This window comes from Molothrus ater, chromosome 14 (genome assembly GCF_012460135.2).
Source record: "Molothrus ater isolate BHLD 08-10-18 breed brown headed cowbird chromosome 14, BPBGC_Mater_1.1, whole genome shotgun sequence".
NCBI classification, from domain to species: Eukaryota; Metazoa; Chordata; class Aves; order Passeriformes; family Icteridae; genus Molothrus; species Molothrus ater.
This window is the reverse complement of record NC_050491.2, coordinates 11,694,085-11,713,331: the sequence shown is the minus strand read 5'-3', so window position 1 is coordinate 11,713,331 and position 19,247 is coordinate 11,694,085. Positions and strand designations below refer to the sequence as shown.

Below are 19,247 nucleotides of genomic sequence, written 5' to 3'. Positions count from 1 at the left end.
GACATCAAGAGAACTGCTCGGGGATGTGCGAACGTAGCTGCTTTCCTGGTAGAGGACATGAACCGTACCCGTCTGGGGCACGGTTCAATAGCTGTAGCAGACAAGTGCGAGCCCAGTTGTAAAAGGAAAACGACTTTGACTCGCAGAACGAGATGCTCGTGAGTCTGCGGCCGCGCTGCAGCGCCATGTGCGGAAGCACGGGGGGCACGGGGGGGCACGGGGGGCACGGGGCAGCGGGGCGGGCGCGATCCCCGCCCCCACAGCAGGGGCTGTGCGGGCACCGCCCGCGTCCCGCGGCGTCCCTGCGGTTCCGCGACTGCAGCGCGGCCAAGCCCGGGCTCGGGGAGGCACCGACGGCTCCAGCGGAGGGGAACTCAGTGATCTCAGAGTCTTTTCCAATCGAATTGATTCCGTGAAGTGTCTCTGTGCTGGGCATGCGGGAGGCAGCGGCGAGGAGCGGAGGGCAGTGCAGAGGCAGCACATGGGGCACGGAGGGGTGACAGCAAAGGGAGGGCAGGGCGGGCAGCGCGGGGCCGGGGGATGCCCCCGTCGCTGCACAGCCCTGCGGCCCGGGGCGGTGCTGCCCAGGTGGCGGGGCCGGGCCGCCCCTCCCGCCCGGCTCGGATTACCTGGGCGGGCCGGCCCAGCCCGTCCCGTCCCGTCCCGTCCCGTCACGCCGCCCTTCCCGGCTGGTCCGGCCCCTTGACGGGAAGTGGGAGCGAAGGGCCGCGCTGGGGCGGCCGAGCCATGGCTGTGCCCGCAGCAGCTCCGCTGCCCTGCCCGCTCCTCCTCGCCGTCTGCTGGGTGGTGGCCGCGGCGACGGCTGCAGGTAGGAGCGGGCAGGGCGGCGGGGACGGGGCCGGAGCTCGGGAGCGGCTGCGGGCTGCGCTCCGTGGCCGCGGGCGCGGTGCCGGCGCTGGAGCGGCCGCTCCGGCTCTCCTCGTGCGTGGGTCGGGCGGCTCGGCCGTGGCTCCGCGCACACGCGGGCATGGATGTAAGGGAAATGCGGGCATGGATGTAAGGGAAATCCTTTCATTTTGTGGTAGAAATAGCCCGAAGCTCGTCAGCCGTGTGCGAGGCAGCGCCGGCTGCGCGCCCTGCCCTGCCGCTTACAGGGAGCGGGGATGCTGAAAATCTGCTCTCCCCTTTCATTAAGGCAGGGTCGGTAGAAATGTTTTAAGCTCCATCTTCGTTTCCTGGGACAGTTTCTGCCTTAAAACCCCAAGCAGAATCCCCCGCCCTCGTCCCGGTGCCCGCGTCTTGCGGCCGTGCGGGAGCGGCTCCGCCGGTGCGGGCACGCAGAGCCTCCCTCGCCCTGCGCCTTCGCTCTTCCTTTACTATTCCCGATTTTGGAAGTACGAATGTTTAGTTTTAGGAAACATGCGTGCGCGTCTGTGAGGGCTTCATAAGGACGCGGGCTTGAAGGTTTATTCTCTGCTCATGTTATCTAAAAACCCAGCTATAGACATTAACGAAATGTTATTTTTCAGCTGTCTGCAATTCGGTTTATCATTATGAAATCAACTTTATCACTATGAAATCAACTTTCAGAAAATGCAGGAGGACAAAATAAAAATATGATGACTTTTATACTACTTTACAACACTCTCAGATGATACTTGAAGCAAAGGATTTGCTCATTAGGGCTTTTAGAAATAACGTGTTTTCTATGCCTCACATAATCTCTGCTGGCTATTGCTGTTCTTCTTTCCTTAGAAGCACCACTGTGGTTTTGCATTTTAAGAGTGAAATAACGGCTTGCTTACATTTGTAGTTGGTCATTGAGTTGTTCTGCAAAATTGCTACAGAAATTTTAATAACGAGAGCATGAGATGGTGAGCATGAACATATTTTACACAGACAAAAGTATGAGATTGGCTTAATCTATGAATAAAAGCTGAATTAAAAACATTAAAACATGAGCTTCAGAATTATGTAGATTATTCAAAAACCGACTAAATTTAAACTTTTTATGCTAATATGATTTACTGATTAATTTATAAGCTGTAAATATTAGCACTTCTTTGTGTGGCTAGTAATCCACAAGCTTAAGTGCAATGGCTTCTAATCAAACCTTTTAGAAGAAAACGTTTAGAACTTCAGAGTAGAAATCAGGAATGACATCTTTTCATGATTTGTGGCTATTGTAGGTGTAAGTTCAATCATGACAAGATGGAATGCTTGGAGCTGTGTACTCTTGTTGAAAATGGTTGGGTTTTTTTTAATATGATCAAAAGGACTCAGTATTTGCAAACTTAATGTCCCAGGGCTGTTCCTAAAGCCCGTCCTCTGTTTTTGTTAGTGGAAGAGGTAATAGGCAAAGATGGTCTTGCTACATTCAGTTTTCTCACTGGAGACTGTATTTTTCCAAGAATAAAAATTTCTCTTTTCTGCTCAAACAAAAATCACAAAAATTTTAAGTATTCAAACAAACCAAGCATATTCAAACTAAATCAGTGAATCTTTGTAATTATTCTCATTATCTGTGCAAGCACACGGATTATAATGGTGCCTGATCTTTATCATTGCCTGTTCATGTACTATGCAAAGGTCTGAGAGAGCTCCAGAAGTTTGATGAATTCCCTTCAAGATTTAGCTGCTCTGGCTTTAAGGAAATGTAAAATAATGGTGTCATGGATGCTTTGAGCAGAACTGTTGCTCAAGGAAGCTCTTTTGCTTCTCTATCTTCCCTCTTCCTTGTGCTAGCAGAAGGAAACGGGGCTGCACTGTGACCTGGATGGGAAAACTGATCTTGATGGAATTATTCTGCCCTTTTCCTATGAGCTCACTTGAATATTGAGATGGGTTGAGCTTGGTTCCCTGGGACAGCAGGACCTGCAGCACGAGCTGATATCTGTTAGAAGTGTTCGTGAAACTATTGAGTAACGAGGGTACACTCTGCCCACAGACTAACAAGTGGTGGTGGCTCAGTGATGATACCTGGAGATACCCTGAGAAACAGAAATTGGGCTTCTGGTTCAACATCTTCTCATAGTACATATTAGAGTAGCCCTTTAAAAAACCAAAGTTCACTTTTACTTTTTTAGGGAATTCCCAGTTGGTGATGTTTTCTAGAATTGATGTCTGACACGTACTTAACTTTTTCCTGGAAGTTTGCCATTTCTTGTCGTATTTCCCTTCTTTGTTTTCTAATATGATCTTCAAGCTTTGTGATGGGTCTTGAACAGGCATTGACTCAGTGTACACGATAAGGAAGGGTCAAAGCACAAATGGATTTATCACTGTGACTGTCTCTGAGTCATGGCCCTGCTCTGCTTCTCGTTGGCTTTTGGGGAGGTAAAAAATGGATCCCTGAAGTGTGGCAGCAGTAAATTACTACTTGTCCCACCACACTGGTTTTGCTCACTGTGCCAGAACATAGCATTATATTTTTAATAGGTAATTGAGAAAACGGTGTGGTTTCCTTGTTGTTTTTTAACATTCTTGCATTTGCAATCTTTGCTTTGCTTGCAATCTTTGCTTAAATTGTGCTTCTAACATACAGCTGTTACTTGCAAGATGTAATCTCTTGTCTTTTTAAGGATTTCTCTTTCAAACATGCTGATGGATAACCTTTGGGGAGAACACAGTATTAATTGCTCCACAAAATGTATATACTGTTTTTACTAAAGTTTCAGCATGTGATTCATCTTCCCGCAACACGCAAAAGCTCAAGTACCACAACCACTGCGTTGTTGCAGGCTGCAATTTCTTAAAAATTACTTTTCAGGTAATTTGTGCATACTTAAAATATTTATGGGTTGAGGTAACAAGAATAATAGAAACACTTTAGTGGGCAGTACCTTATCTGATAGAAAACATGAGCTGACAAAGCTGAGAAGTTTTTTGTGTTCTTTTCTGTCAGAGAGTTAAAAATCTGCCAGTATTACTAATGGCAAAGTGTGAATTGTTACACTGGTAACTCCTTTCTTCCAGGAGCAAAAGTTCTTCCATCTCCATCCAACTTGAACTATTCATTGACCCATATCTGTACTCTGACCTGGACATGGAGCCCCCCAGAGAACATCAGCAGTAGCTGCAACCTGGAGTATTCCAGTGACATCGTCATTAATGGGGTTCCTGAGGACAGAAGAGTAAGTGCATCACCTCTTTGAGCTCTGTGTTCCAGTAAATGTCCTACTGTTATAAAACTCCGTGTGGGAGAGCATATACACATATATAAATACAATTTTAATATAGCGTTTCATTCTTATCATGGGATCAAAACCTCAAAAATGAATCATACCAGCATATGGGATCTTCAGATCATAAAAATCTGTCTGTTGCTCTCTGATAACTAAGTGCTGATGGTAACACAGAAGTACTGTAATAATAATGGGAGAAGTCTCCTTTCAGTCTTTGCTTATGCAGCTTTCTAGAAAAAATAGATACAGGGCAGTCTACATACTCAAGAGTTAAATGGGAATTTGCAAAGGCTTTTCTCCTTTCATTTGGACTCAGTTTAAAGAGACATGCAGATTTAGTTGTAGTTTGACAGTATTGCATCTTTTGGAGGTAATGCCAAGAATTAACATTCCCCATTTACCTTCTCCCTGCAATTACAATTATTTATGGGAGGGTTGTGTTTTGAAGTCAATATGGAATAGAAGACATATAACTCATTTATTTCGGGCTTTCTTTTTCTGTGTTAGATGGTTTGTCCAGATGTGCTCCTTGCTGTGGATTAGCTGCTGTTTGGACAGGGCATTGCTGTGGTGTCCATTGCTATGGGCTGTAGGACAAGTATTTTTACAATTTATTGACAGTTAGAAGATAAAGCCATTATTCCATTAACTTACTAATTATTCCCATTAACTCTGGGAATTTGAAGCCTTTGGCAGATGCCAGCTGTGGGGGAGGCAGTGCTGCTATTTCAGATATGGTTACAATTGATATGGTGCCTCTTGAAGCCGTCCATTGTTGTTGAGCCCTTTTACCAGACTTACAGCCTGATGCTTACACTGGCCTTTCCATGCTAACCACTGTATTTGTTCCCACAGCCCCAGGATATCCTGGACATGAGTAGGGATGTGGTTTGGCCAGTTTGGATAGAGCATTGAGCAACCTGTTCTAGCGGAACGCAGGAGCCCACAGCGAGGGGGTTGGAACTGGATGAGCTCCCTTCCAGCCCAAAGCATTTTATAATTCTGTGACTCTGGTTTTGCAAACAGCTGATTTAATGTCACTGCTAAAAGGGTGATGTTTCATTTTGAAACTAATGATCTCTAATAATCTTCATTGGACCTTTAGGTGAGCCAGTTGAACCTGCTAACACAGCAGAAACCTATTTACCTATTTTGATTGATTCATTAACAAATCAATAAGTAGAAAGTCTCTTTGGTTAAAGAGCTGGCCAAGTTTGTGGAAGGGTCTAATAGATACTAATGTCATCAGCAATGAAAGAACTGAAAGCAGTTTCACAGGACAGGATGGATTTTTCCTTTTTCCTTTCCTTCCTTGGAAATTTTCTCCCATTTGTTGCTAGAGATGATAACGACTGGTGCTTAAGAGAGACAAAAGACGTGGCCAAGGTGGGGTGAGGGGTGCAGCTGGCTGCAGCCCCTTAGCTGGGGGGTTTTCTTTTGGGAAAGGCAGAGATACTTGGACATTTTGGCTCAGGGGTGAGTGGCTGGGTTCGGCTCTGAGCTCTCTCATTCCCAGGGTCTCAGGCTGCACTGTGGGAAGAATTCCCCACCACTGGGGAGTCCTGTGTTTTCTCCTACCACGAGTGAGGCTCTGCTTGTAAGAGTGGCCATTGAACTGGGGCCTTATTAACACCCGATCTCACTGGAAGGGACCCTCACCATCTTCTCGGGGGCCTCAGGGAACGCCTGGGACCGTGAGCCCCTTCCCCCTCGAGGAGCCTCTCCCGGCCGTGTTTGGCAGCTGGGTGCTGCTGCCCAGCCCCGCTGTTCCTGTGCCACCGCCCCGCGTGTTTCACTGCGCTGTAACCCCATACCCTGCCTGACAGGACACCCCGCGGCTCCTGCTATGGCTGAGGAGTTTCTGATTAATTTTGTTTTTTACTGTGGGATTTTGCTCGCCTCTGCCATTCCAGCTTGCTGTTTCTGAGGTTCCTGCTGCAGCTCCTTTAGCCATCCAGAGGGGCACTGACACCGGCTGCCCCTGGGGTTTGCAGGGGAAGCCGCTTTGCTCTCTCTCCCGCCGGCCTGCCCGCCTTTGGCGCGTGAGGGAGACGCGGCCGAGCTCGGCCACAGCGCCCCCTGCAGGCCCCGGGAACTCCCCCTGCCCGGCCGGGAGCCAGCAGCGCCCCTGCTGGCCGTGCCCGGAACTGCACCGAGGGGAGGCTGGGCTGGGTCTGTGCTCTGCTGTTTGCAGGGTTACGCACGGGCATTCCAGTCGAGAAATGGTGTTCCTTTCCCCGTGTCTTTGCCTGAAAGTGTTGTCATCTTGTTGCAGGGGTTCCATACTGTTGTCTCCTTATTGCAAAAGTTTCGTATCTTCTTGTTGTTTCTTGTGGGCAGCTCCTCAGAGCACTGACTCTTTCTTCACAAAGCAGCCAAGTGACTCCAGTTCCCTTCTCACCCAGCCACCCCGCTCTTCTATAGCACTCTTCTTCTCATTTGTTACAGCTGTGGCCTGTTAAAGTCAGGCCTGTTCCTAATCTTTGGTAATTAGCCCAGCTGCAACTCCTTAGGGGTGAGATTACTTTCTACACTATTTTTATTTTCTTATATTCTATCCCTCTACATGAAAGCCTTGTTATTTTGGAGTTATAATAATTTCATGGGAAGGGGGCCCATGTTTTCTATTCCAACAGAGGTTCCCACCTTCCTTGCCAGACACCTGTCTTTTAAACCAAGACAAACCTAATGTGTCCATTTGTTTCATTTCTTTACCCTCTCATTAGTGCTAATATTTATTATTTTTATATATGAGTGGTTACAGCATTCTTTGGCCATAACAAAGATATTTGTTTTTTATCCAGTTACCACTTAACTAAAAGGCATCCTCCTAAGCCAACAAAAGATGCTCAAGAAAGTGTGTGATAAAAGGATGAGCCTTCTCATGCAAACATACTCGAAATGGAAGATCGTGAGATACTTGGGCTTGATGTGGTGTCACTGCTTTTAATAGCCATTTATGGGTTTGTTTTGGTAGATTTTTCTTCTGCTCCTTGAATCATCCAAACTCATCTCACTGCTTTTTGGTCATGTCTTCAAATGTTCTTCATTCTGTTGGTCATGCCCTCATGTGCACACACACAGAAAGGTGAAGGTCAGATCTGTAAGTGCCTGTTTATACCGCTGTAGTATAAACATGCTTATTTTGTATTATCCATGAAGACTTTTCTAGGATCATTTTGCCCCTTGTTATACTTACTTCTTGATCTCTGTGTAGCCTTTGCTTATGTCTGTAGGTCACAGGGGTAGGAGTAGCTCTTCTTTGTGAGTTCTGACTGCGCCTGTGAAAGAAAAAAGCAAAGCCAAGAGATGCTGAGGCTTCCCACATAGCCGGACACTGGTTTCCTTTGGCTTTGAGCTGTAGTCTTTCTGAAGGGCTGTAATATATCCTGACACTGGCAGGAATTCCCACTGTCTGAGATGGTATGACAAATGTTTTGGTTTTCTTCCCCCCATCTAAACCCAGGAATGGAGTAAGAGCCGATTCCGTGTGACGGACGCGCACTTGAATGAGGAAATGCGCCTCAGAGTGAGAAGTGAGTGCAAGAATGACAACACCAGTGAGCCCAGCCCCTGGGTGGAGACCTCCCTCCTGCCAAAAGGTAATGGCAGCTGTAGGCAGACCCTTCTTGGCCTGAGGAGACATGGCTTTTTCTCTTCTCTTTCAACAAGAAATCATAAAATGCATCATAGAGAAATACCAGACACAAGGGGTGGTTTTATTGATAGAGCTTAAACAGAATGATTATACCACCTTTAAACATAACTAGGGTCTTCTAATGCTTAAAGTCTTCTGGGCAAGCTTGTAAAATTGAAGTGCACTTCCAAAACAGCAGTGTAGTTCCTGTTACTTGTCTTCTGCCTCCTTTGAGCCCTTCTTTCTCAAGGGTTGTAATGTATCCTTACACTGGCAGTAATTCTCTTGTGTCTGAGATGGTATGACAAATGTTTTGGTTTTCTCCCCCCATTTAAACCCAGGAATGAAGTATGAGCTGCTTTGGTTTTGGTGGTTGTGGCATAAGAGATGGCTCTGACTTCATTAAGCCTGCTGCCTTCATGACTAACATCTAAATCAGTTTATTTTGTATGATTTTTCTGTATAAACAGAAGGCCATAAAATAACTCTACAATTGTCTATGTAGGAGGGAGAAATGTAGTAAATTTAATAACTTGTAAAATAAATTACTTAAATAATTGTAATAGGGTTCTGTCTTTTTCAAGAGATGAGTGAGGTCTACAAAGCATAGCAAAATGAATAAAGAAAAACAAAAAATATTTTTTGTTTCTTGGCATGCAGAAGTATGGGGTCCACAGCAAACTGTTAGGAAGCAGACTTTGAGGAGTAAGCTATTTTGCTGAATACTTGAAGTTAGGATGTACAGCAAGAAAATGAGCCTCTTGCCTAAAAGTCTGTCTTAACCCAGGAGCTTGACTTGATGTGGATGAAAACCACGTGTGGTTGGGAGAATCAGAGACCTTATCAAGCTTGTGTGGGTGTCTGCCAAAAGAGTTCTGGAAAATCAGGGAAGGAGATCATTAGGACAGCATGTACTAAACAGGCTGGGGATTTTAAAAGTGTGTGTGCAGATGAAATATTTTTATTTATTTCTTGGAATAGGAAAACCTGTTTTATTTCCCTATACTCTTAGTTGCTGCTTCAGGGAGAATGCAAGTTCCGACTTTCAAAGTAGATCTGCATTTAATACACATTTAGTTTTTAGTTCGTGGAGATGTTGCTGCTTGTTACAAGGAAAAGGTGTCCAATACAATGTAATATGGTAATACAGTGTAAAGAACTCATACAGAAATGTAAGATTGAATATGAAAGACTTTAATCCATAATTGCTCTGCCTGGGTGATCCATTGACCTATTCACAATTGCTAAGTACTCATTTGTATTGATGTGACTTGAGTTTCCAAATGCTCGATTTTAATGTCTAAAGGTATATGGGTCTCAATTAAAAAGTCAGTTTACCTAGTGTTGCTTCTGTCAATATTTAAGACTCAGAGGTATTTCCATATTATAAATACCAAGTAACTAATACTATATCTGGAGAAGCTAAAAATAGTCAGCCTTTAATTATGGTTGACATTGATGGCTGTAAAAGCATTTAGCTTTGCTATAGTTTTCCCTGCAATTACCAGCTACTTTGACTTATTTTTAAAGTACGTGTAGATTAATAGAAATAAATATTTTCCTGACTCAATACCTTGTCCTTAGCATCTCGTAACTCTAAGTAGCAATTCAGCCATGGTGAACTCTGGGATGTGCTGTTATGATTGGCTTGCCTCTCAAAGTTACTCTGCTGAGATTTCAGGCATTGCAAGCTCTAAACAGCTGGAACTCATCATTTGTTGTGCTGAACAGGCAGTGTAGTCTGAGAGGTAACCAACCCACTTCTGCCTTCCAGTTTCAGTTATGAAATGTTTTACTTCTGGAATCAGCAGAGAAAACTTGGACAAAATAAATCTTAGAGAACATTTCCAACTTGCCTTGCAGGTATTCCAGGTACTGCTGCTGTTGACTTGGGCTGTGTTTGGCACAATCTGGAGTACATGGCCTGTACCTGGCATCGTGGGGAGAATGCAAGCAGTGACACCAACTACACTTTGTTCTACTGGTTCGTGGAGATTTGTCTTTGCAGCTCTAAAGTGCTCTAGGACTAATCTTTAGTTTTACATGACACATTCCACTTGTCTGCTTCCTGTTGCTTTTAAAGTTCCCAGGGCATTGTGTCCAAGTTACTGCTCAGTCCCATCCAACAGAAAACTTCACCAGTTAAGGGGTCAGAAGCTGCTATGGCCAAGACTTTTTGGGAAGTTGATATAAGTGTTTTGTGTCTGCTTCTGTAGCCCAGATTAACACAGCTGCTATTGCTCTCTATACTTTTGTTTGGGCACTTGATTCAAAGAGGGAATAACTAAGAACTAAGCTAGACCAATTATTAGTTGCTTTCTTTGCAGTCCAAGAAAACAGGATGTTTAAGCTAGGATCACTCACAATGTATGTGTCAGCTCATAAACCATTGGGAAATGGTATGACATTAATAACTCTTAGCAGTACTTCTGTTTGCATCTTCAATGTTGTAAATAACTGATTCACCTTTAAAGCTATGAAGAATATCTTTTTATCATCATCCTCCCCGCTGGCCAGTGGACAGCCATAAATGGTGTCTTGTTCCCAAGGAACAGACTTGTGTGAGCCAGCTCTTGGCATTGATAGCTGTACATGCTGATCTATGCATACTTCTGCACCTTGATGGGGCTTGTGAAATGCCAGATTGCATTAGCTTCTGTAGAAATAGTGGAGTTTCCTTTTCGAAAGCCCCATGTTGTAGTTTTAAATCAGCTTTCTGTCTTATTTGAGCTCACTACATAAACTTTTTGCTTTTCTTCTCCAGTGACAGTCTCGCAGGCCAGCTGTTCAGTTCAGGGCATTTGGGCAGCCAGCAGCACAAATCTTGCTGCTTTCATTAAATGTGGGGGGACTATTTGTTCCCCGTCTAGACTGCTGCTCAAACTTCTTCTTTGTTACAAGAAGAAGACCACTGCAGGGTTGATGATCTGAATTTCTGGGTAGAGAGATACTTACTGGAATAATGCTTTAGATTTGAGCTATATATTTTCAACCTGCCCTTAATTTTAATGGAAGATGTAGCTGCAGTGACTTCAAAGTGGTTTAATTCATGCTGCTTTGAAAGAATAATAATTTTTAGATTTTAAAGCCAAAAACTAAGGAAACGCTTCAGTTTTAGACTGAAAGATACATTTTCCACAATGCCAGTGAGGTGGAGTTTTTTGTTCTGTTTTTCCTGGGAGGAAAGGCTATTGGTATATTTCCATTGAGACTTGGGCCACAAAGAGAAGCAAGGAAGAAGTTTGTCTTCCTAACTTCTCTGTTATTGGAAGGGAATGCTGACATTTTGAAAATCAAATCGGGTAAATAGGTAAAACTCAACTGTCTCAAGAGCTGTGATACTTGAGGCAGAGCTAAAGATTGATCAGCTCACTCTATCACAGAGATGAAATTCTGCTGACAAGAAGTGGTCCAAATTAGTATGTTTTCTAAATATTCTTTACTCCTTGGAATTTTTCTATGTGGAAAATGTGAACCAAAGCTGACAGCAGTTGTTCTTTTTGATATAAAGCAAACCTGCCTCTCTTTCTGCTCCTTGGCGCTCTTGACAAAAACAAGACTCTTTCTCAAGCTTGAGATAAATTAGAGGCTGCTTACTTTGCTTAGCTTTACTTTTTTATATACTATAGCATAGCTTTAATGCAATATCAGTCTTTAGGATTTGTAACACACATTTATAAGCAAGCCTCCCCCTTGCTGTCCTTTTCTTCTGAATGATTTTTACAAGAATGATTTATTCCTCTAGGTTTGATGGCTTGGAAAACCCTAAGAGCTGTAGCAACTCCTCTGTAGACCGAGGAATCTTTGAATGCATTTTCAATCTTACCTTCCCAAAAGACCGGAGAACTTATCCTGATATAAGTATTTTGATTAGAGGTGATTCTGAAGAAGTTAGGCCTGTGTGTGCAAGTAAAAATCCTACCACACTTGGTAAGTTTAACATCACATCATAAAAATATAATTAAAATAAGAAATTCGGTAGTACGTTGTTGTGTTTGAGAAACTTCACCTCATAAAGTATGGATGAGACAATGAGACTAGATGCTCCCTTCTACTGACCTTTGATTTGAAATTATACAGACAAGAGTTTGTTTTCTGTGCAATGAGTATCTGGGAGGAAGAGGGAAGGGTAATTTTCTATTAACTTCTACTCTTATTCTTTAGTTGAATTTACTCTTTTTTTGACTTACTGGTGCTAACTTCTTCCTCTCTCTCTTTTTAATCTGGTGTAAGTGTAATATTCTGCAATACAGGACTGAACAATTTTTGCAAGCGGTGAAATAGACTTTTGAACTAATTAGTCCATTTTGCATTTCAGTAAAACCTGCCATACCAAGACAATTGACATTGTCAAAGACTAATGATAGAATTGATGTAAAGTGGAGTGAATCAGAAATTTTTCCAAAAAGTTGTTTACAGTATGAGGTTAAGTGTTCCAGTGGTGATTTGGACACTGGTCAGATCATTGCAGTAAGTTTTCATTGCTCTTTTTTTTTTCTGTGAATCTTTTGAAATATTTGGGGTTGATAATGAGCAGTTGCATGTGACTGGGTCAGGTGCCAGAGCTGAAAGTGCTGTGTGAATATAGGATTTTTCTCTCATGCTGTAGGTTTATGTTAGTAAAAGCTGTACATCAAAATTCATGACAGTCTTATGAATCCTTCCCATCATTTTTAGGTTAATTTGTTAGTGTGAGAACAGTCTGATAAAGGGGGATTTACTAAACTCTCAGGAAATGGTGCCTGTCTGCTTCTCAGGCATATGGGCTTTGGTGTCTTGGTGTTGGGTTTTCCTGCTGTTGGTCTCTGTGGTCATGTGGCAGCTTTGGATTTAAATGCTGTGACCTGATTGCCCTAAAGAAAAATCAGCTGCTGGTGCAGACAAGAACAGAGAATCTCTCAGAGAAAAGCAAGGGGGTAAAGACTGAGGATGGAGGGGAAGAAAGAGGGGTGCACCCTCAGATACACTGATTTTAGTGTGCACATAAAAGCATTGAGTTCAGAGTCTGGATGGACTCGTGCTGTATGTCCATAGCCAAACTGAATGTACTGTTTGATCAGAATGGTAGAAACAACATGATAAATTTCAAAGTGAGTGGGAGTCTTCTCCTGTGGAGAATGTTTAGTTGTTTATTCTACCCCAAACTCGAATGCTAGCAACATTCCCCAGGAAACTGGTATTTTGGATAAAAAATAAGTGCAGTTAGATCCTATCTAGGGTGTCCTTTTCTCTGTAGAGGCATCACAGAACACTTTGGTATGGTTGGTTATGCTGCCCTGACAAGAAGCGAAGGTAAATCACAGATATTTCTCAGAAAAAGGAAAAAAAAAGTTAAAAAGGCACTGTTCCAAATGCTAAGTCTTAGTTTAATCATTGATGCCAAATGCTGCATGATAGATGTAGTGAATGAGATTAAATCTTAGCTTTGGAATGTGCATTTAGGCCTTCTGTGCTTGTTAAATTCCACTATGTCCTATTTGTAATGAGGTTTCATAGTCATGAAAAGGTCTCCCATCAAAACATTCAGAATGCATTAGCTGCACAATGTAAATAGTCTTGGAAGTGACTGACAATACCTTGGTAATTGAACAAAGCAAATTGCCTTTTCTTTTTTGCCTTAGTCTGAAAGGAATTCTGTGTCAATTCCTGGCATTGATGCTAACAGCAAGTACAGCTTCAGAGTGAGAGCAAAGCCAAAGCGGGAGTGCTACAACAGCCATCTCCAAAGTGACTGGAGTGAGGAAAAGAGCATTGGTGAGAGACTTGTCCCTGCACCGTGCTGCACTTTACTCTTCATCTCTAAGGCATTTCATACCTTTCTGTCTGCTAAATAAATGGGAGTCAAGGATCATCTCCTTATGTACCTATTTAAGTTTGAGTGAAAAAAGGACAGAAGAGCTATTCTGCAGCACCACCTTCAGCAGCACCACCAGTCCCAGCCTGTGCTGCTGTTGATAGTGGAGCCTTTTGTGGAGCTATGCAAAGTCCAGTGTAGCCAATTTTTCAGCCCTGAGTCTTGCTCATTTGCATCTCCCTGCCAAACACATCAACATTATAATCCCATCTTTGGAAAACAAGACTGTCCTTGCCTACAAAAGTGCTAGTGAACTTGAAAAAGCACTGAGTCTATGAACAAATTGGAGAATTAACTATTTTGTTGTCATTATTCCTAAAAAGTCTCTCAAAATATCCCTAAGTTTCTACAATTTCTGTTTTCCAGGTGAGAAGAGGGACTCTACAATCTATTTTGTTCTAATAATTACCATTCCATTAATAGTAGCAGTATCTACAATAATTCTACTGGTTTATCTAAAAAGGTAAATATTGATCTCTCTACATTTGCTGCTGTCTTTGTCAAGGTGAAAGTTATTTAGAATCTGTCTGTGTCAATGTTCCCCTTCTGTTTTGGGGAGTAAAAATAAGAAATGGGTAGAGTTGCACAGAGAATGAAGGCTGGCCAGTGATGTCAGCGTTGACTCCACAAATTTTGTTGACTGTACCCAAACATGATTTTGACATTTTTAAATGATTCTGTGGTATTTAAATTATTTTTGAATTAATATATCTTTCATCTAAATATTTTCTTTTTAACTTTATGAAGGTTGAAGATATTAATTCTTCCACCAATTCCGGACCCAAGAGAAATTCTTAAGCGCATGTTTGGAGAGCAGAACGAGGATTCCCAGGTTAGTAAGAAGCTGTTGGGTCAACAAATCTATTGAACTGGGATCTCTAGGCCTGCAGTTTTGTTTTTCTTATGTCTGTCTTATAACTAACTGTGTATGAGTAAGTATATAATATGAAGATGGGGTATTTTACAATACTAGGAGTTGTTCAGAAACAATTACCCAAAACTTAGATTTCCTCCCCCACCCCCCCAGCTGTATAGTTTTCTAGTTAGATTAATAGAATTGCATTATTCTGTTACTCCAGACTACTAGTCCCTTAAATTTGTTTCAGGCTGGGGTTTTTGGGTGGCAGTTTTCTGATTGTCAGGCTTCTTTTGCTGTGTGGGTTTTGGTGAGGATTTTTGGTTTTGTTTTTGCAACTCTATTAAGTGACTTCTACTGAATGTTTATGTCTTTCTGCTACTTAATCATATTTATGATGCTGAATTAAGCTATTTGTGTTTGACTTCCAGAAACTAACATTTTTAGTACTCTCACATTTATCATAGTCTGTTAGCTAGGAAGTAAATCAGACATATATCTTCTTGTTGGCAAAAGAACAAAAGCAGCTATAGTTTCAGTCACTGGTTGATGAAAGGCTTGCAGTGGTGCCTTATTTCGGGGAAAGAAACATAATACCATTAAGGAAACTGATTTCTACATAAATCTCTCTCAGTAGCCCTTTATAAAAATCTAAAGAGAAGCACACTGACAAGCCCTAATTCAAACCTTGACATGAATGTTGTTCTCCCAAATGGGACTCTTGGCCACGAGGGCTGTTACTGTGGTAGCAGTTACACTTTGTTGTGCTTTCACAAGTGTTTTGTTACTGCCCCAAGTAATTTTCTCTGTGTGAAAACTCTACAAAGTGCGTACATGCTCAGTTCTCTATCCTCCTGCCTGAGCTTCACCCGTTGGCTGTAGTTGGAAGCACCAACCTTCAGTTCTTCATTTCCAGAGGACATCTCTTCTGTCAGCCAGGCCTAAGCCATGGCTCTAAAAAGCACATTTTGTTGCCCAGCTACCTTGGCTTTCCACCATAATACAGGGTATATGTTGTGGAACAGGGGTCTGTCTTACTGGGGTGAAAAAGCAACACTTGCTGTGAGGAAATACTGTTAAAAATGTTGTTCCTCTCTTTCAGAGCTCTGCAAAGGATGAACCCACGAATACTTTTGACAGGTTAATTATAGAAGAAGAAATTCATTCTTTAATTTTAACAGAAACTTCAGAGAGCTCTAATCCTGAAAAAGAAAGCAGGTAGACTCTGCTTTATCAATGATTCCTGCTCCTGTACCTCAGGTGACTGTAGATGTGAAGAGGCCTGTGAGGCACTGGCCAGCTCTTCCTTCCCTGAAGATGCATCACTAACAGTGGCTGTTCTTCCATCTCTGCCAGAAATACCCATCTGAGCTCAGTCAGGATGAGCATGTGTGTAATCCCATGGGACTGCATTCTGGGTTCCCTGCTCTGGCTTCAGCCAGCTCTGCCCTGCAATTGTTACTGCCACTTGCACTTGTGTTTGTGCCTCACACCACACTGTCAGGGTTGTTTGTTTTTTGTTTTTTTTTGGAGCAAGCACTGTGACTTCTCTGAAGTATTTGGCTCTGTTTGCAGTAGGTGGGATGGGTCATTCCTGCTACCACATGGGGTGGCAGAGCATGGACTGTTTGTGGATAACCCTTTGTGTGCCTGTTTGTGGATAACCCTTTGTGTGCCTGGGCTGGGCACTCTCTGGAGGGCACATATGGACTGAGCTTCTTGTGCTTCTGCCCATCAGCTGGGGCTTGGTCAAATCCCACCAAAGAGGGTATTTTTTAAAGTTGAAAATGTGTATGAAAGGCCTCTGCTTTCCAGCTGGTGTTCAGAATATTCATAAAAAAGGCTTAGTTTTATTATCCTGTCAATTGCCTGTCCTCAGATGCCTTGCCTTCACAGACTTCTTGGGTTAATTATACTTTGTGTAAAAGGAGAAATAGAATTTTTTTTACTTGTTCTGTGCAGTAGCAGATAACTGTATTGAGTCTCACCAGACTGTGATTCTACTTTGGCCATATTGGCCTGAAGACACATGATTTTTAGCAGCTAAGTTGTCCTGAGCCTGTCCAGCAAAAATATCAGGATGGATGCATGAGTCTAAGGAGCTGTGATCAAAAGGATTAGCAAATATTAAACCACTGAAACCCAACGAATTCAAAAGCTTCAAGACCCATCCTTACTGCCAAACTGATGGATCTGGGGAAGAGGGGGTGACAACCTTGACCTGTTTTCTAAGAGATAAGTTTTATTCTTTCTATAGTGATGAGACTCTGATTTGAGCTTCCCCTCTAGGACTTAGCAATGTAAAACAAGGTGCTGATTTCACTTTTTAAAAAATATTTCTTCTATATTTTACTGTAACAGTTTGACAGGTGTTTTTGTTGTTGTTTTGTTCATTCTTTGATGGTTTTGTTTTGAGGGTTCTTTACCCAGCAAAGCTCAGCAGGTGTTTTCTGGACAACTGTGACATTTTTCTGCTCTGCATTCTCAGCATTAGTTTCTGCCCTGTGCTGCAAGGGTGGTTACAGTGGTACCTTGATTGTGCTGGAGGAAGAAGATAATGGAATGGAGAGAAAAGGATCCATGGAAGCTCTTTATGATTAGTGCTCAGGGATTTCTTGCTCCTTCCAGATAAGTGCAGAAAAGTGAGTCAGGGATGTGGGCAGTCTTAGCAGACTGGGAAGAGATCTCCTGATAGGCTTTATAGGAGCAGACTTTATAGCTACTAACCTTTTAAAGTTCATCCTTGTCTTCAAACTCCATTCAGTCAAAAAAGTGAAACTAAATGCTATATATTTAGAACATATTGTTCTGCAAGAAGTAGAATGAGTACCACAGGCTTTTTAGCTACAAATGTGCATCTTTTATGCACTTATGTACTCCCTCCTTATCGATAAATCCAATTCTTTCCCATTGTTCACTGAGCCTCTCAAATACAGTTTTTCCATGTCTCTTATCCACCTTTTGTTAGTGTTAGAAAGGAGAGGAGAAATGTAGCAGAACTAGCAGACCCCCTATTAACACAAGCCTTTTACCTCCAATCAGGCTAAAAAAGCCCCAACAATACGAAAATTAGTAAATGAGACAAAATAAAAATAAAGCCTCAGGGATTTCAGTGAGAAAAAACTCAGGTTATACAAAGTCAGCTAGTAGCACTCTCTGAAATTCCAGAGATTAAGGAATAGCATGAGGAGAAGAGTAATTACATTCCTTGTTGAATTCATTCCCTCTGCAACATTGATGTCCTTCTAATGATAAATATTCCTTCAATCTACCTCATCTGGAATGTTGCTCAACATAGACCACTAGGCAGAAATGTATAGTTGCCAGATAAGTAAACATAACAGTGTAATATAAAGTTTTGTAGCTTTCAGCATAGCAATCTAGGAAAAACAGTACTTACCCCTAAATTCTTTTGACTTTTATGGTGGTGTCTATGACAAAACCAAAACTTGCTTGCTTTAAAAAAAAAAAAAAACCCAAACCAACAAAAAACCCCAAAGAAATTTGTAAAGCCATAGAATGAAAAAAAAAAGGATGGAAGGTGTTAGGCCAAAAGGAAGATTTAAATGCTAAGGATGGTTTAAGTCACTATATAGGAAGGTTTTCAATAACACTAGTTGACACTTCCTCATGGATTCATTTATTGAGCCTGTGTTTCAGCATGTAAAGCAAGTATCTGAATATACTTTCACCTTTGACATTTTTTTTTAAGGTAAGAGGTTTTTTAGCTTGAAATTATCCAGATTTTGCTATGATTTTTTTTCTTCATTGCAGTTACTTGATCTGTAAATTTGTTTAAAGAGTGAATAAATGTGATTGAATGCTTTTCAGTGTAATGGCATGGCATTTTGTTCTTGGGTTGAGGAGATTAAACTGAGGCCAAAGCGGTGAATTTTTAATGAGGAACCATGTCTGAAGCATGCAGAACCCAGAGAAGAAAAGCTGAGTTGCTTTGCCCTCTTCCCTTTTAAGAGTGAATTGTTTTAAGAGTCCATTGTGGATGGACTGCATGCCATGGTTTTGGCTGGGATAGTGGAACACAGATGGAGCTGAGCACAAGGTTTGGGCTCTCACCCTCTCTACTCAAGGCCATTCTACTTTCTGACATTGGCACATTATTTCAACATCATAGAGACTTAATAAACCATCAAACTGGAATTTGACTGAAATTGCTGCAGCTTTCCCCAATGTATCTTCAGTATTTTACATCTTTGTTAGCTGCTGAGGTTATTGAAAATGCCAGGTTGCTAAACTGCTGGAAGCCATCAACTTGTCACTTAGACCCAAATATATTCAAGTGCCAAATAAACACATGAGTAATGGCTTCTTGGAAAGACTGAGAGAGAATTCTTAGTTCCCTTTAGTGAGCTGATCATTCAAAATTAAGATATAAACCATGACATCAAAAACAAGACTTTCGTGTTTCTCTTTCACAGTTCTACAGCTTTGGTGGTAATAATGACTAACAATGATTTTAATCACTCCCCGTAAGTGACCTTTTCCTATTTTAATATATTCTGTTAAATAATCTAAGCTTTCTGTATTTGGCATCATTGAGAAATTGAACAATTAATTTCTCTTTTTTTGGTTAAGGAATGACATGACATAGTTGAAAGAAGTTCAGAGGAGCACACTGAAGTATAAGTCCCAGTGTTTCAGTGCTTACTGGGTAGAACTGTTCACAGGTTGGGTATTTCCATTCACTGGAAAGTATTCAATAAACTTATTTCTGAGCTGGGACTTCAAATACTCAGA

The 19,247-nt window shown here is 42.1% G+C and overlaps 1 protein-coding gene across 1 annotated transcript; it reads left to right on the top strand.

Annotated features, from left to right (window-relative positions):
- Positions 1-732: 732 nt before the first annotated feature.
- Positions 733-18,317, top strand: IL13RA1 (interleukin 13 receptor subunit alpha 1). Its single transcript, XM_036401847.1, has 10 exons — positions 733-829; positions 3,937-4,094; positions 7,612-7,747; positions 9,646-9,766; positions 11,528-11,712; positions 12,101-12,252; positions 13,404-13,536; positions 14,003-14,099; positions 14,384-14,468; positions 15,595-18,317. The coding sequence occupies exons 1-10, from the start codon at positions 748-750 to the stop codon at positions 15,712-15,714; spliced, it is 1,269 nt and encodes a 422-aa protein (XP_036257740.1). The 5' UTR covers positions 733-747; the 3' UTR covers positions 15,715-18,317.
- The last annotated feature ends 930 nt before the right edge of the window (positions 18,318-19,247 follow it).

Bases quoted from the DNA above. Each gene is read 5' to 3' on its own strand.
- IL13RA1 (XM_036401847.1), top strand. From the start codon at position 748: ATGGCTGTGCCCGCAGCAGCTCCGCTGCCCTGCCCGCTCCTCCTCGCC. The intron at 11,713-12,100 runs GTAAGTTTAACA...TTTGCATTTCAG, and splicing joins TAAAAATCCTACCACACTTG to TAAAACCTGCCATACCAAGA. The intron at 14,469-15,594 runs GTTAGTAAGAAG...CCTCTCTTTCAG, and splicing joins AGCAGAACGAGGATTCCCAG to AGCTCTGCAAAGGATGAACC.